This window comes from Osmerus eperlanus, chromosome 20 (assembly GCF_963692335.1).
Source record: "Osmerus eperlanus chromosome 20, fOsmEpe2.1, whole genome shotgun sequence".
NCBI classification, from domain to species: domain Eukaryota; kingdom Metazoa; phylum Chordata; class Actinopteri; order Osmeriformes; family Osmeridae; genus Osmerus; species Osmerus eperlanus.
In genome coordinates this window covers 2967675-2984341 of record NC_085037.1, presented here as the reverse complement: position 1 = coordinate 2984341, position 16667 = coordinate 2967675, and the positions used below count along the sequence as shown (strand labels likewise).

General features: G+C 46.3%; 1 protein-coding gene across 1 annotated transcript in view; it reads left to right on the top strand.

Annotated features, from left to right (window-relative positions):
• The first annotated feature begins 529 nt into the window (after nt 1-529).
• Nucleotides 530-16667, top strand: part of trps1 (trichorhinophalangeal syndrome I) — a 67863-nt gene continuing 51725 nt past the window's right edge. The window contains exon 1 of the mRNA XM_062446046.1: nt 530-595. Within this exon, the coding sequence (XP_062302030.1) occupies nt 530-595 (66 nt within the window). The remainder of the gene's footprint in view (nt 596-16667) is intronic.

Sequence of the window (16667 nt, the reverse complement as noted above, 5' to 3'; positions counted from 1 at the left end):
TCTTTGGTAAGACTCATGCATGTTACTGCAGTCCTGCTTTCGACGGCTGCTAGGAAACTTGTGGGCAGTGATCATACAGCATATAGGTTCAAGGATATAACTTTCAGCCTATATTGTCAGGGCTACAAATGTTGCAAAATTGGCCAGACTGTTGTCTGCCCCTGACTTTGTTTTTGCGGGTAAAATGAAATAGAGTTAAAGTGAATCCCTCCGCTTTGCAATGACGGCTAGCAATGTTCAGTCGCCCGAAGCATTTAATTTTTCTAAGATAATGCATGTTTTAACTTAATCAGAGAATTGAATGTAAAGTATCTTCACTGATCCTAATTTGTTCCTGGTTGTGTTTGTGTCTTCAGGGTCTGTCTCTATAGTAGTGGTGAGTATCCCCACGATGCTGATTAAAAAAAATATTCATGTGGTGTTTTGCCTGCAAATGATGTACAGTGTTTGTACCACAGTGATGTTGGTGTTTACAATTATCCCTTTTTGAGAGGAAAAAATGACAATGAAATAACTGTGTCTTTCCCGAATGATTCCAGAGTTTGGAAGGCGACGCGTCATCAAGGGCCTCTACATCTGCTTCCACGAGGACACCGTGCACCTGTTCAGGATGTGGTCAGTCCAACTGCTCTCTTGCTGAGAGCAGACAATGGTTTGGATTCAATCTCGTGTTGGGCAAAGTTACGTGACACCATTCCAGACCAATGTCCACGTTTCAAATATAATAAAAAGAATGTCAATTCTTTTTAGGAGGACAGCTTTGTCTTTTTAGGAGGACAGCTTTGTCTTTTTAGGAGGACAGCTTTGTCTTTTTAGGAGGACAGCTTTGTCTTTTTAGACAGCTTTGTCTTTTTAGACAGCTTTGTCCAAAGCTGTCTAAAAAGACAAAGCTGTCCTCCTAAAAAGAATTGACATTCTTTTTATTATATTTGAAACGTGGACATTGGTCTGGAGTGGTGTCACGTACAGGGCATCGTCAGGGCATGACGATTTTCCTCCTGATTACGAGCAAATCTTCGTCCCATAGTTTGTGGTATTTGTGAATGTCTGAAGTGTTCTGAAAGGTCATTGTATAAGCTACCTGCTGCACACACCTTTATTCTTCATCTTTTTCTTGAACTAACATTTACACCTCATGTTCTTCATCCTATTTGTCTTTGTGTTAGACACCTACAAGATACACTTTGTTTCATTTAGACTGTCAGTTACTTAATTACACTCCAACATTTAAAGACCAGGAACTCACACACTCTCCAACAATGCTCCATGTGTGACACAGGAGGCACAGCATTTTGTTCTTGTTTGTGTTGGTTATTTCCTTAGTCCTGTCAAATCCCTTAGATTCCAAGGGCGACAACTGTGGTTCCCTCGAAGACCTTGTGGGTCTATCCGAAAATCTCAACGTGGATATCCCCATGGCAGGCAGTTATAAGCCTCGGTGCCCTTCCCCGGAGATGCTGTGCGGTTCTGAAAGGTTTGACAACCATCTGGTTCAGAGTGGGAATGTTGCTCTGATTTGACGGGACATCGATCCCAGATTGACCAAAACTGTGACTGCTTGAATTTGTTGTGGCGTTTGGTGTGTTTCATGCTACAATATGTGAGGATTTTCCTGAGAGGCGCACTGAACTTGACACCTCTCTTGGTATAGGCACTTTGCTTTAATGGCGTCACAAAAGCTTTTCAGCGAAAGCCGCCCTGTACATTCAGAGATTCTGGTCAGTGAGATTCTCTGGCTAATTATCTACACTTTCAACAGCCACCGACCCATTTCCTGTTCGATCTGCAGTTCCTTTTCTCACTCCATTGGTGTTTGCTCTCAGACCATGCCTAACAAATGACTTTGCATGATGTGAAAGCTGGGTCCAGTGGCATGGATCGTTGCTCCTTCAAGTGCCAGCTGTCCACACATGGGTTGAATACACCTGTCTGTATGTATTTCAATGAAGGGGTACAGGGTCGGCTCCAAGAAAATGAAATGCTGAGCTATATACAAAATGCCCCCTTGTGGAAACCAAATGCCCCCGCATCCGGTTCATTCTGGAGCCGAGCCTGAAAGGGTACACTCTGATTCTAACTATAAATACCTGCATGTTTGCAGCCAGTTCTCCTGACAGACGTCTGAGGTTGGCCTGGCCATGCTGATTCAGATCAGGCAAGGCCTTCACAGTTTCTTCAAAAGAAACATCTTTCAACTCCGCCATCAACACCCTTCGACTCTCTCAAGGTCTCAGCAAGCACGCAAGTTGTGCCAAGGAATTATGGCCGGGTTTGTTGTCTGTCTAAATTCACCCCTTTATGTAACAATTTGACATTTGCTCTTCAGTAGCTCAACATTGTCAATGAGCTCATCGCCAAGGAAACTGGCAAGGGGTTTTTGTTAGGGCCTTTAAAAAAAGGAGATCTAATTTGTCTGAGGCACTCCACTCTCCTCAAGCACAATTTTCCTTCTCGTTGAGGTACACCTTACACATGCACATATTCACAAATCTACTCGCTACAGTACGGATTTGCCAAATATTTTCTGTTGCCAAGTACATTTAGTTTAATAAATACTTTTTAAACCCTTATTCCCACGAATTGTCTTCCTCTTTGTCACTCCCCACGAGCCGGGTTGTGACAAGTGAGGGCACGTCCTGTATCGAGGAGTTTGTTGGTTAGAACTGGATTTACATTGTTGGGGTCACGTGATGGCCCTGAGTTGACATGAGAGATTCAGACAAATGAGAGACTTTGTATGCAGGTGCTAAGTGTTCTGGTGTTTGGTTCAGCTCCATTGCTAAGCTTTAAATATGGGAAGATACATTTGGGAATTATTGTGGTAGTTACTTAAACTGTAATTAGATCAGGTTGCTGAGCTAACATCTTAGTTACGGCCTGTGTTCGTGACCTCTGACTTACATTTGGTCGGCTGAGTGTGGTGTGCTGCTTTGAAGAGAGGATCACGGTAGTCTCTAGACCCCTGACCTGGCAGGAGACTCCACGCTAGCGGGATAGCGTGCATAATTACCCACCTCAAAGCCCCACAAAGACTTGGGGTGAGTCATCTACACTTGGAGAAGCTTGCTCAATGTACCAAACAACAGAATTGCAGAGATCTACGACATTCAGATAGGTAACCAACGTCTTAAGGACAGTGTTAAGTCCATCTCGTCTGCCAGCCGTCTGGATGCTGGCGTTCTCGGATCTGTTCCTGGTCCCACATTGTTCACCCCTGTGGGTATTCATTTGTTGTTCGAGCAATGAGAAGAGTCGCTATTGTCTTGAGCTGGAACACAAACAAATAAGACAACAGAATGATGTTGAACTAGAGAGGTTAAGACAGAGCACACCGAACTGAACACGTTCAACTGAAGTTGCAACAACAATGTCTTCAGTTGATTGGGCAAGGGAGAACATCAGGGGATTATTGATGCGGTGACTCAACTCCTGGCTCCCCGAGGGGGAAGTGCAATACCTTTGTTTGATGTGTCTAAATAATCGGCAGTAATCGGCATCTCATGCCTACATTTGATGAAAAGGATACTGCTACATTCTTTACTTTGTTGGAACGAGTTGCTGGGTCCAGAGGCTCTGAATGCACTTTATTGCTAAAGTGTGTGTTTGCAGGTATAGCTCAGGAGGCTGACTGTGCAGATAGTGGGAGCTATCTAAAAGTATAAACTGCTGTTACTCGCATGTGAATTAGTTCCGGAAGGCCGTAGGCAGCATTTTAGAACTTCGAAGCGCGGCATCAACCAATCCCATGTTGATTTCGCCAGGGATTTGGCCATGGAATTGAAGCGTCGGCGCTCTGCGTCCACTGTTAACACGTTTGAAGAGCTATGTGACCTGATGGTGCTCGAACAATTGAAAGAAACTATCCCTGATGCAAAAAAAAAGCATTTGTAACTACTACTGTATAGCCAGGCTAAGGGTCACTGGAAAAATGAGTGCCCGGCACTCAATGCTAAGACCAAGCCCCGGGCTAACGCTAATGGGAGACCTGTTGCTTTAGCCGCTCTTGCCTGTAACAAAATGTAGGTTTCTCTCTCACCTTGTGTTCAGGTGGCTGAGACACACAAGTCCATGTTCACCCTTTTTGTTCCAGAAGGCTGCGTGCCTGTGGAAGGGTACAGGTGCAGGTAGGACCGTACTGGATGCATAAGCATGATAATACGACATCACAATCCATATGCTTCCTCTCACGTGTCATTTCTACATACTGGCTTCAATTGTTCATCTCACCATCGGCGTCACACATTTCCCGCGTCTCCAAAGTCTTTGTATGTGGTCTCGTGGGCGTGGGCCAGAGTTTCCGTACATTCTCCCATCAACTTCGATTTGAGTAGATCCCAACTTTTGTGCGGGAATTAGCGTACACCTATCCCAGGCCCAGTTTTGTGTTATTTTTGTGTTATAAATGCAGTTATAAATAAGCCCGATATTTCAACAAAAAGTGATGTTTAAGGGATGATTCACCCTCATTGATATTCTGAAATAGTTCTTTTACCTTAGTCCTCTTCTGTTCACTTGCGGTGTGTGTTCTGGAACATGGGGACTGCTAGTTCAGCCCCTAAAACTGCTTTAAGGTGCTTCATTGTCACTTTTGTTTGTAGGGTTCTAATCTTGTCACATATTCATGGTGTTCAATCATATCAGGGAGGTGGGGGCTGGATTGTAGAATTGTCTGTCATTTCCTTTCACTGCTGGTCTGCCTAATTATGGCTACTTACAGTTAAATTAATCTGATCTATTTAAAGACAGTACACCTAACCCTAGCAGAGATCTGTGTGGGGTAAGGGTTAAAAGGGTCAAAAAAGGCGAGCTAGTCTCTAGAAAAAAATGGCTAAGCCTAACCCTAGGCTTAATGGTAACAATATCAGATATGACGAGAGAAACCCTGTCAGAGAGCTATGTGTGTGTGTGGGGTGTGTGTGTGTGTGTTTGTGATTTTGTGTGTGAGTGTCTGTGTGAAGGCCGGACGAGAGCTGGTTTATTTATTATTATTATTATTTCTTTATTTATGATTATTGATCTTCCTAACTCTTGTTTAATGTGTGTTTTAATCAATCTGGAGCTTTATCCTGTGAGTAATGGTTCAGGGCTGGAGGCTGGGCTGATTAAGAGGATGAGAACAGCAAGATGTACGATCATACACCGGGTCATCACTCACACACACACACACACACACACACACAGAAACGCTCACACACACAGATGCTGACACACACACACAGACACACAGAGGCTGACCCAACACACATGCACACAGGGACACTGATACAACCCATGCAGATGCACACACACAGACATTCACACACAGACACTCACGTACATACTGTACGTGCGCACAAAAAACACACACACACCTCCATCAACCAGGAGAAAATGTATCCATCAACTTGCTGATATTACTCTTGTCATTCCAAACCAGACTGTGTATGTGTATGTGTGTCTGTGTGTTTGTGTCTGTGTGTGTATGTGTGTCTGTGTGTTTGTGTATGTGTGTCTGTATGTTTGTGTCTGTGTGTGTGGGGCAGGACAGACAGGAAATACACTTTATCCTTCATCTTATCTTTATCTTACTTTCTACATTTGTATGTCAATTCTTTCTAAAAGTGTTTTCTAAATGAATAGAATGAGTGTGTGTTACTGGTCAGAAACACACCACACAGATGAACCCTCCTCACTTCCTCATCACCTCATCACATCGATCAAACATCAGTAATCTATCAGGCATCAGTAGTTTATCAGTAGTCTGGCAGGTGAGACAGACTGTTCCTCCTATTCTCCACCTCTTCATCCTCCTCCTCTCCATCGCTTCCCCTTCTCCGACTCTCTTTTTCTCCCCTCCTCACCACCCCTTCTCTTCCTCCTTTCCACCTCTACTTTCTCTCCTCTCATTTCCTCTCCTCCTCCTTCTCTCCCTTCATCTCCACCTCTTCCCCTCCCCTCCCCTCTCCACTCCTCCTTTCCTCTCCACCTCTCCTTTCCTCTCCTCTATACGTCCTCTCCTTTCCTCTCCACGCCTCCCATCTACGCTGCATCTCCTCTGTATCTACTGCACTCTCACTGGGCAGAGAGACATAGAGAGAGACAGAGATAGAGAGATGATGATGTCACCTGGGTTGTGTGAGGACAGGCAGACTGAGGATGTTTCACTCCCCTCCCTCCCTCCCTCCCGCCTTCCACCCACCTACCTCTCTCCTCCTCCTTCTCCCCCCGCCTCCCTCCCTCCCGCCTTCCACCCACCTGCCTCTCTCCTCCTCCTTCTACCCCGCCTGCCTCTCTCCTCCTCCTTCTCCCCCCACCTGCCTCTCTCCTCCTCCTTCTCCCCCCGCCTGCCTCTCTCCTCCTCCTTCTCCCCCCGCCTGCCTCTCTCCCCTCCTTCTACCCCGCCTGCCTCTCTCCCCTCCTTCTACCCCCCGCCTGCCTCTCTCCTCCTCCTTCTCCCCCCACCTGCCTCTCTCCTCCTCCTTCTACCCCCTGCCTGCCTCTCTCCTCCACCTTCTCCCCCCGCCTGCCTCTCTCCCCTCCTTCTCCCCCTGCCTGCCTCTCTCCTCCTCCTTCTCCCCCGCCTGCCTCTCTCCTCCTCCTTCTACCCCCTGCCTGCCTCTTTCCCCTCCTTCTCCCCCTGCCTGCCTCTCTCCTCCTCCTTCTCCCCCGCCTGCCTCTCTCCTCCTCCTTCTACTCCCCGCCTACCTCTCTCCTCCTCCTTCTCCCCCCGCCGGCCTCTCTCCTCCTCCTTCTACCCCCTGCCTGCCTCTCTCCTCCTCCTTCTCCCCCTGCCTGCCTCTCTCCTCCTCCTTCTCCCCCTGCCTGCCTCTCTCCTCCTCCTTCTCCCCCCGCCTGCCTCTCTCCCCTCCTTCTACTCCCCGCCTACCTCTCTCCTCCACCTTCTCCCCCCGCCTGCCTCTCTCCCCTCCTTCTCCCCCTGCCTGCCTCTCTCCTCCTCCTTCTCCCCCGCCTGCCTCTCTCCTCCTCCTTCTACCCCCTGCCTGCCTCTTTCCCCTCCTTCTCCCCCTGCCTGCCTCTCTCCTCCTCCTTCTACCCCCTGCCTGCCTCTCTCCTCCTCCTTCTCCCCCCGCCTGCCTCTCTCCTCCTCCTTCTACCCCCCGCCTGCCTCTCTCCTCCTCCTTCTCCACCCACCTACCTCTCTCCTCCTCCTTCTCCCCCCGCCTGCCTCTCTCCTCCTCCTTCTCCACCCACCTACCTCTCTCCTCCTCCTTCTCCCCCTGCCTGCCTCTCTCCTCCTCCTTCTACCCACCTACCTGTCCCCTCTTTTGCTCCCCTCCTCCTCTCCTCCACTTCCTATTTCTCTTCCCTCCCTCACTCAGCCCACTCCGTCTCTCCCCTCCCTTTCTCTTTCTCTCTCCGCCTCTCTCTCCCCTCTCTCTATCTGCTCATTAAGAGACTGAGACTGCCCTGAGGCTATGGTGCGGAGAGAGAGAGAACGAACGAGAGACCGAGAGAGGAAACGAGGGAGGGAGAAACTGAGAGAGGGAGGGTCAGAAGTAGGAAAGGCGGGAGAGAGAGAAACGGAGGGAGAGAGACGGAGAGAGTTGTACAACGACTGCTCGGGAAGTTGTTCCAATCAATGATGAGCGATTCCTGTGATTTATGTGTCTGCCTATTAGTGCTATGTGTGTGCAGGTGTGTGTGGTTATTTATGTGTACATGAGTGTGTGTGTGTGTTTGCATTGTTTATGTGCGGATGCGTGTGCTGCAGCATCAAAGATTCGGTGTCCTCCAGCTATGAAGGGCAGGAGTCGATCTCTGCGTTGGCTCGGAGCAGTTTCTGTGAGGATGATGTTTGAATGACGTTTTGAAGGAACCAGGCAGTGTCAGAGTACTCAGGTATAAAATTACGTTCCACGAGGCATCATCTCCATCTCCTGTGCGCAGTAACGACGATCTGCAGTGTGTGTGTGTGTTTGAATGGATGTATGTGTGTGTGCTTGCAAATGTGTCTGTTTGAATGTGTGGGTGTGTGTTTGAATGTGTGTGTGTGTGCTTGAATGTGTGTGTGTTTGAATGCTCGTGTCTGTGTGTTTGCCTCTCACCTTCAACAGGAAACGCACTTCCTGTTCCTCCTCGATGCGTCCGTCTCGGCCGTGAGCCTGAAAGCAGCCGTTTATGAATCTAATTTGTTCCACGTTTAGCTTCCACCCCCGATCACAGAAAGTGACGGCTGAGTGTTTACATAACGGAGACCATGGGATCTGCCACACTCCTGTGAGTCTGTTCCTCGTTCTCTCCCTCTCATTCACTCCCTCTCTTTCTCACTCTTTTCCCCTCTCTCTCTCTCTCTCTCTCTCTCTCTCTCTCTCGCAAGCAGGGGCTGGGTTTGTCAGATTCGGGGTCTGTGGGTGCTCAGGTGGGCTGTCTACCTGGAGTTTGCATGGTCTCCCCCGTGCTCACATGGGTTCCTTCCGCAAAGGACCCCAATAAAAACATGCAGACAAGATTGCTGTCCTGCCCATATCCCTGGACCAGGACAGGGATATGGGCCATCACTTTGGGTGTGCGATGAATAAAGGTGTACACACTACCATTCCCAAGTTTGGGGTCACTTAGTAATGTCCTCGTTTTTGAAAGAAAATTTGTCCATTAAAGTAACATCGCAATTGATCAGATATACAGTATGGGCAATCTTAATGGCGTTGAGAGGACATTGTCAACAAGGCATCAGTTCTCTGTTCCAGGGGCACGTTGTTTGCCTATCCAAGTTGATCATTTGAAAAGGCGAATTGATCGTTGGAAACCCCTTTTTGTAATGGCGTTAGCATGGATGAAAACTACTCAAGAACTTTCAAGAGTCAGTCAGCTGGTATTCCGCTGACAAAGGAGTGGCCAGCGCAGTCACCAGATCTCAGGTCTGTTGAGCTGTTGTTGGAGCAACTTTCCCATATTGTACATAAGAAGTGCCCATCAAGCCAATCCAACTTGTTGGAGGTAGCTACAGACACTGATTCCAGCTACAGACATTGGCTACAGACAAGGATGACAGCTACATCCAATGATTCCAGCTACAGCTATGACAGAGCTGAACATCCTGAAACAGTCCTGCAATCCATCCTGCTCTAGACCCAGCTGGTGAAGAGAGACATACAGAGATGAAGAGAGATGCAGAGAAAGAGAGGGAAGAAGCGATGTAGAGAGAGATACAGACCGAAATAGTGAGAGAGAAATAGTGAGAGAGAGAGAGAGATAAAGATTAGGAAAGTGTCTTGCTTATATATGGCCAATGTGTATTTAGGAGGAACATTTTTTGAGAGAACAATTTACTTACAACGTTGAGATATATGAAGACACTATCTTTCATGAAAATAAATGGAGGCCATGGGTTATAAATTCACAGAATAACGACTTCACAATACTGAGGAAAACACCCATATGGAATCTCCCATCTCATATTCCCTCACGAAACCCAGAGAAAAACAGAAAAATATGGAAAGTCTGTGGAAAAACTTTGCCCAGTGATTTCTTCGGCATAGCTCGCTCATTGTCTCAGAGCGTGGAGTAATCGTTCCTCTGGTTCTGCGATCGCTTGGCTGCTGCCAGATGATGGAATTCTAAATCCGCTTTTGTGCACCAGCAGCTCACGGCAAACAAACTTGTGGAAACATTTTGCTCAAAATACACTGTAAAATTGTGTGAAAGCGTCTGAAAAACGAGTGGATTCCAAACAAGCGGGCATTCATACACACAGTAACATTATATATTTATAGATACATATATATATATAGTGTAATACAAGAATCTTTAAAACAAAGGAGCAAAAATTTGCAGTGCGACCAGCTTGTTTCTGTTAAGACAGAATGTAGGAGATGTGGTCTCACGACGCCTGTGGTTCCACGATAAGCAACATCCTGAGGGAATGTAAGATTCAAAACAGAAAATATGAAAATCAAATCAAAGCTTTTGTTTTTGTTGAGTCCACTAGTGGTGTAGGAGAGGGAGCAAGAGAGTGGGAATGAGTGTAGGAAAGGGAGCAGGATATAGAATAGGAGAGAGAGTAGAAGAGACTATGAGAGGGTGTAGGAGAGTAGGAGAGGGTGTAAGTAAAGAAGAGAGGGTGTAGGAGAGAAGAGAGGGTGTAGTAGAGAGGGTGTAAGTAAAGAAGAGAGGGTGTAGGAGAGAAGAGGGGGTGTAGTAGTGAGGGTGTAGGAGAGTAGAGAGGGTGTAGAAAAGTAGAGAGGGTGTAAGTAAAGAAGAGAGGGTGTAGGAGAGTAGGAGAGTAGAGAGGGTGTAGAAGAGTAGAGAGGGTGTAAGTAAAGAAGAGAGGGTGTAGGAGAGTAGAGAGGGTGTAGTAGTGAGGGTGTAGGAGAGTAGAGAGGGTGTAGAAAAGTAGAGAGGGTGTAAGTAAAGAAGAGAGGGTGTAGGAGAGTAGAGAGGGTGTAGTAGAGGGTGTAAGTAAAGTAGAGAGGGTGTAGTAGTGAGGGTGTAGGAGAGTAGAGAGGGTGTAGTAGAGGGTGTAAGTAAAGTAGAGAGGGTGTAGTAGTGAGGGTGTAGGAGAGTAGAGAGGGTGTAAGTAAAAAAGAGAGGGTGTAGGAGAGAAGAGAGGGTGTAGTAGAGAGGGTGTAAGTAAAGAAGAGAGGGTGTAGGAGAGAAGAGAGGGTGAAAGTAAAGTAGAGAGGGTGTAGGAGAGTAGAGAGGGTGTAGGGGAGTAAGAGAGGGAAAAGGAGAGAGAGTAGGAGATGATTAACGTGAGAAGGAGGGAGGATGTGGGTTTTGACTTCGGGTTTGTTGAGAAGGAAACTACACTGTGGAGGAATCCGAGGTTTATTCCTAGACTCATAACCTTACCTTCTACAACTGTCATACACACATGGAATAGTGTATGACACACACACACACACACACACACACACACACACACACACACACACACACACAGTCACTACTTATGGAGTAAGAAGAATTGTAGCAAACTCAAACAGATGACCCCAAATACTGATCCTAGTTCACCTTTGACAGCTATGACAATGATAATATACAATGAAAAATATTACTGGTAACAGGCACTCACCCCAAAACTCAGAAGACATACTACAGAACTATTAATGATACATTACACTACATTGTACAACATAGTAGGATATACATATTACATAACTATTAACTAGACATTACACCACAATAAAATATACGTATTACATATTAGGCTACAGAACCACACTACAAAATGATATTAATATTACAGAACTATTAACAAGCCCTTACTCTACAACATGATATCAATATTACAGAACTATCAACTACCAGCCCATAAGCTACAACATTATATCAATATTGCAGAACTATTAACTAGCCCTGACACTACAACATGACGTACAAGCAAGGGGCCTACTGGTGGCGAAACCGCGTGTGTAATCAGTGCAGAATATGAGATAAGGCGGGGGATATTATCCGAAGGGTATCAGACGGTAATTACTAATCTCCGTAGTATGCACGAGCTGTGACTCTCCTACTGTGACCTCCGGTTGCTGCTTGGTTCCACCAAGTCTTGCCGCTGTCTCTTTAAGAACGTCCGGGCTGGGGTGGCGCTTTCTCCGCAAGGGCTTCTTGATATTAATAGTGTTGGTGTCTTGAAATTGACGTAATGCCCGGAGTCTCGGGTCCTGTCAAACGATAACATTTCTGATAAAGAACCGAGATCGCTGCTAACTCCTTTTCTCCATCCAGACCCCGCCGTACAGATATACACACGCACCACTACTCCGCGCGCACAGGCGGTATTCGAAATCTGGTACCCCCTTTGACAAATAAGAAAATAACACACCGAGATCAACAAACAAACAACACAAAGACGGTTCACGGCTTAAGCCAAAAACTCCACCATCTTTCAGGCTGCAAAAAAATGCTTTTTAATCAACAGGTAAGGAAAAAGCGAATCGATGCACGTTACGACTACAACCGAGATAGAATAGATGTGGATTTCCAGTAGGACTGTCGGAGAATGCTGATCGCTTATAGCGAATGTTATGTAATGGGAGCGCGAAGGGATTTGGTGAATCAGTTGAGAGGCACTTTGCAGTGAAAAAAAACGGCAGGCTAGTCGGATTTCACATGGCGTTTAGGTTTAGTTGGGTCAAACGCACAAGAAATAGAAATGAGCTACTTGGTAGAAACAGTGGTCGAGTTGGATTAGCAATCCCGTAGTGAGACGAGGAGGGAGAAACGTGTGTCACGTAGGTTGGTTACTTGTACTTTTCTCACATTTTCATTGAATAGAACTGCCTGTTTTTATTCGCGGGCGCCGAAAGATTTGTAAATGTTTTATTTCAAACAGGTTGTGTCTTTAGAGTAGGTAAACGTATGTGATGAATACTTGTGTGGGTTAATGTTTGGGGCACTTTAGAATAAGGTGAAGATTTTATTTGGCGCATCGCGTGCCTCTGTGTTCATTGTTCGCTATGAGAGCGCGTGGTAGGGATTGCATGTAAAATTCTAAATTAATTTGTAACTTTTCGTCAACTTTCCCAGCGCTGTGTTGTTGTCGTGGAAGACAAACACGCCAGTAACCAAGTTGTGTTTTCCTCGGAAGTTCTAAAACTTTTTTGTGTGTGTCTGATGTTCCTCAAAGATAAGAAAACGCGTAGGCATGGCAACACAGTGAGGAGTAGCGAGTATTCAGCTCGGTACAATAAGAGTCCGCGAGGTTAGTTCGAAGGCTCCTCTATCTTAAACTTTTCACGAATACTCTATTCATTCCGTTCTCTACAGAACTTTGCTTTATGCATGGTTCTCCTCGCAATATATCATGTTAGTAACAAAGACCGGCACCGAGGATAACTTCTAAGTGCAACGCAGTTTTGTTTTGGTAACTTTGCTCTGGTATTTTCACTTCTTCATCCTTGTTAGTAAATGCAACGGTAAGCAAGTTAAAATGATCAGGCAACACTGGAAAGTGTGTCCGCTATTCGCCGCTCAATGCGTGACTACTGAACTTCAGAGACTTGAAAAGTTTCTAACTTAACTAGACATAGGCTGATTATCTGTCATTGAACAACAACATGACGAAAAACGTGTATTTGTTATCCTGTAGGCTAGAATATATTTTGTTTCCAAATCAGACATTTTATTATCATATAGTAGATGTTTTATTATCATATAGTATATTTTTTATTATCATGTAGTATATATTTTCCAGATGATAGTGTCAGTGTGAGATTGTTAAACGTGCGGGCCGTAGTTAGTTCTCTGCTCGGCTGCTACTGTGGAAGGCATGTCAAACTGTGTTTAAAAGGTTACCACATGTCAAACGGCAAGTTAACTAGCAAGTTACAATGTTATAACGCAGTTAATTGTAGCAAACCAATTTGCCAAAAATAATTATTTCTTTGAAGTCTAGGCCAACTTATTTGGAGCTTTCTAAGAACATCAACATTTAGTCTAAATATATATCTACAGATAGTTCTAATCATAGATTCATATGTACCCATATATATGTGTTTAATATTATATATTAAAAACAAAAACAATGTTTTATGTGGCGAGTTATGGTTTGTGAAACGCCTCAAAAGAAAGGAAATCCAAATGACCACCGCAGCCCTAACTCTCCACAGCGTAATTCCATGAGTAGTTTAGTTCCAGTGGGCTGCTGGGCCCGTCCGGGCCGACAGCAGAACTCCACGGGCCTGGGGGTTAGAAACCCAGCACAAGCAACCCGCCTAGAACCTCAGGGTCTGTGCTGTCAGGGAGAAGCTGAAGAACCAAATAATCAGACATAACTTCCTGCTCGAGACAGAGACTGGAGCAGTGAGGGAGTGCTTTGGGGCTCAGCCTTGACGGCGGACATTGATTGTGTTTTTTCCACGGTACCTGACTGGGATTCTGTACGTCTCATCTTCTGGTTCGCGGCGGAGAGCGCTATAGCCTCCTCAGTAGGCACGTCTAGACCATCTGCTCCTCGGAAAAAACTCCTGTCAGGAACTCTTTCAGGACGTCAGACGCCGTTCCAACCAGACTAACAACGCTAGCAACTTTTACAAACACACAGGCAAACACGTCCGACACATTCATCCCACATCCACATTCGACACGTACTAAATCAAGAGTTTATACCCAGTTTTGTCTCTGGGACGATGCTTTAAGACGTGTTATTGCTCCCAGACCATTGTGGCGAGTGAGAAAGCTTGAGGGGCAGCCTGCTCTGTTTGAAGTGTGTGAATAGCTCTAGGTATATTTGAAATGTAAATAGGCCCCCACATCTGTGAGCTCGGCGGCTGAGGGTGAAAGATCAGGCCTGTATAGCCAGAAGCGCCACGGCTGACAAGCTGATTTGGGTCTGGTCGGGCGGGAGAAAGAGGCAGCAGTGGGGGTCAGCATTTGTTCTACATGGCTTTAGAAGCCGTCGCCACTTCTGGGGGCGGGGGGGGGGGGGGGAAGGGGGGGTGCAGTGGGGGTTGCGCGGGGGAGGTGTGGGGGGTGTTAGGGGTGCGAGGACGGCCCCTCACTTTGTGTGTCTTTGTAGTGGAGAGATTCCCCATGTAGGTGTTGGTACTGAGGAGCCTGTGTGAGACAAAGGTGGAGGGGGGGGGGGGGGGGGAAGAGAGGAGGTGGTGGGGGGAGGAGAGGAGGTGGTGGGGGGAGGAGAGGAGGGAGGGAGGCGGTGGGGGCATCTGTTCCTCCTTGGTTTGTGGAAGTCTGATCCGGGAGATAGAGGCCCGGGAGATAACGCCATCACCACCGTAACAACAACATGGCGACGATTAACGTCGCTCTTCTAACCTTGATTTGTTTTGTGAGTCAAGTGACTCGAGAACACTATCAGCACTGCAGAGTCACTAAACTCCCTGCATTCACTTTTTACACGATCACTCTATATTCGCTCTACGGTCACTATCTTTATTCACCTTCCACACGATCACTCCCTACATGATCACTCTCTAAATTCACTCTCTACATGATAACTTTCTATATTCTGTCTCTACATGTTCACTATCTATTTTCACTCTCTACACGATCTCTCTCTACTTGATCACTCTCTACATGGTAACTTTTTATATTCACCCGACACAATCACATGATCACTCTTGCTTTACATAATCACGCTATATTCACTCTTTACACGATCCGTCTCCATATTAACTCTCCATGTTGAACAGTCGATTCTTATTCCACATGATCTCACCCTCTAGAAAAGTGTTTTTCACGCGAGAGGAAAGGTGCTGGGTGGAATATAATGTCTCAGTGTGTTTAGAGCGTTCCAGTCAATACTTCTGCTGGAGCGGCTAGGCTCCTTCCCCCCCCCCTCCCCCCCCTCACTCTGGCCGGCCAGTCAGCCAGGCCTGGAGAGGCAGGAAATGCAGGGTTTTCTTAGCCTGGCTGACGTAAGCCTGCGTTTACCTAGACAGGACACACACGGCAAGTAATTGGTTGCTGTTAAACTTATAATAACGCCTCGGGTCACCCTGGCAGGCCCTCGACTTGTTTTCCATATCTGGGTAAAATAGGACCTGTGTTTGTCTGGTGGAACACCCCTTGTGTGTGTTTGTGGGGGTGGGGTTCTAGCCAGTCTGGGTGTGTGTGAGGGGGTAGAGGTGTGTATGTGAGGGTCTGGTCCGGGACATTCCGCTACACACAGGTGAAAGTTGTTCTGGGGCATGTCAGACGGACGTGTTTGTTGTTGTGTATGTGTGTGTGTTACTGTAAGTGTGAATGCGGGTGTCGTGGGTGTGTATGTGGTGTGTCGCGCGTGAATGTATACTGTAGGGTTGTTATGTGAGTGGTTCAGGGTCAGGTGGGTATACATTTAAGGTTAGGAGGGGTAAGGATAAGCCTTTGTTAGGCTTAGGGTTGGGATGGTTAAGGTTAGGGCTGTGTTAAGGTTGGGAGGGGTAGGTTGAAGGTTAGGATTAAGCCCGACATGGGAGCTACTTTGCCTCATACTCTTCGCCACATTAGGGTCCCTAACCCTAATGACTTCATGTATAGCTTTTATAGAAAGAGGCTCATAAGCGGAGGTAGTATAAAGACAGTAGAGTTACAGTAACAGTGTGATATCACCTGCACTCCTGCAGAGTTACAGTAACAGTGTGATATCACCTGCAGAGTGATGGTAACAGTGTGATATCGCCTGCAGAGTAATAGTGTGATATCACCTGCAGTGACAGTAACAGTGTGATATCACCTGTAGAGTGACAGTAACAGTTTGATATCACCTGCAGAGTGACAGTAACAGTGTGATATCACCTGCACTCCTGAGTCCCACTGCTTCAGCCACTCGTAACTGTGCAACCATACCGCCCTTCCTAATACTGTCCTCAGTCCGGTGGAGAGGACATCCAGGGTTTTCTAACGTTGCCACAAACGTTAACGAGCTCATAAATAGCCATAGAATTCTAGTTCATCAAGTTGTAGATGCACAAGTGTGACAAAGGAAACCACTCTGTGACATTTGGTTTCCTTCAGATCCGTTTATTAGCCACACCCAAACACTTCTGTTTGGTCCAATTAGAGAGTCTGGTCTCAGGCGAAAATAAGATACGCAGAAACTGTCATAATACTGTCAGCTGAGCTGACAGTATTACTGCCATGGCAAGTTAGTGAAGTCCATTACAATATATATATTTACAATATGTATATGAATGTAGATGTGTTTCTATATGTATATGTTTAAACTATATATTGCAAAGTAGAAGTTTGAAAGATTCTACAGATTTAATCTGAATATTAAT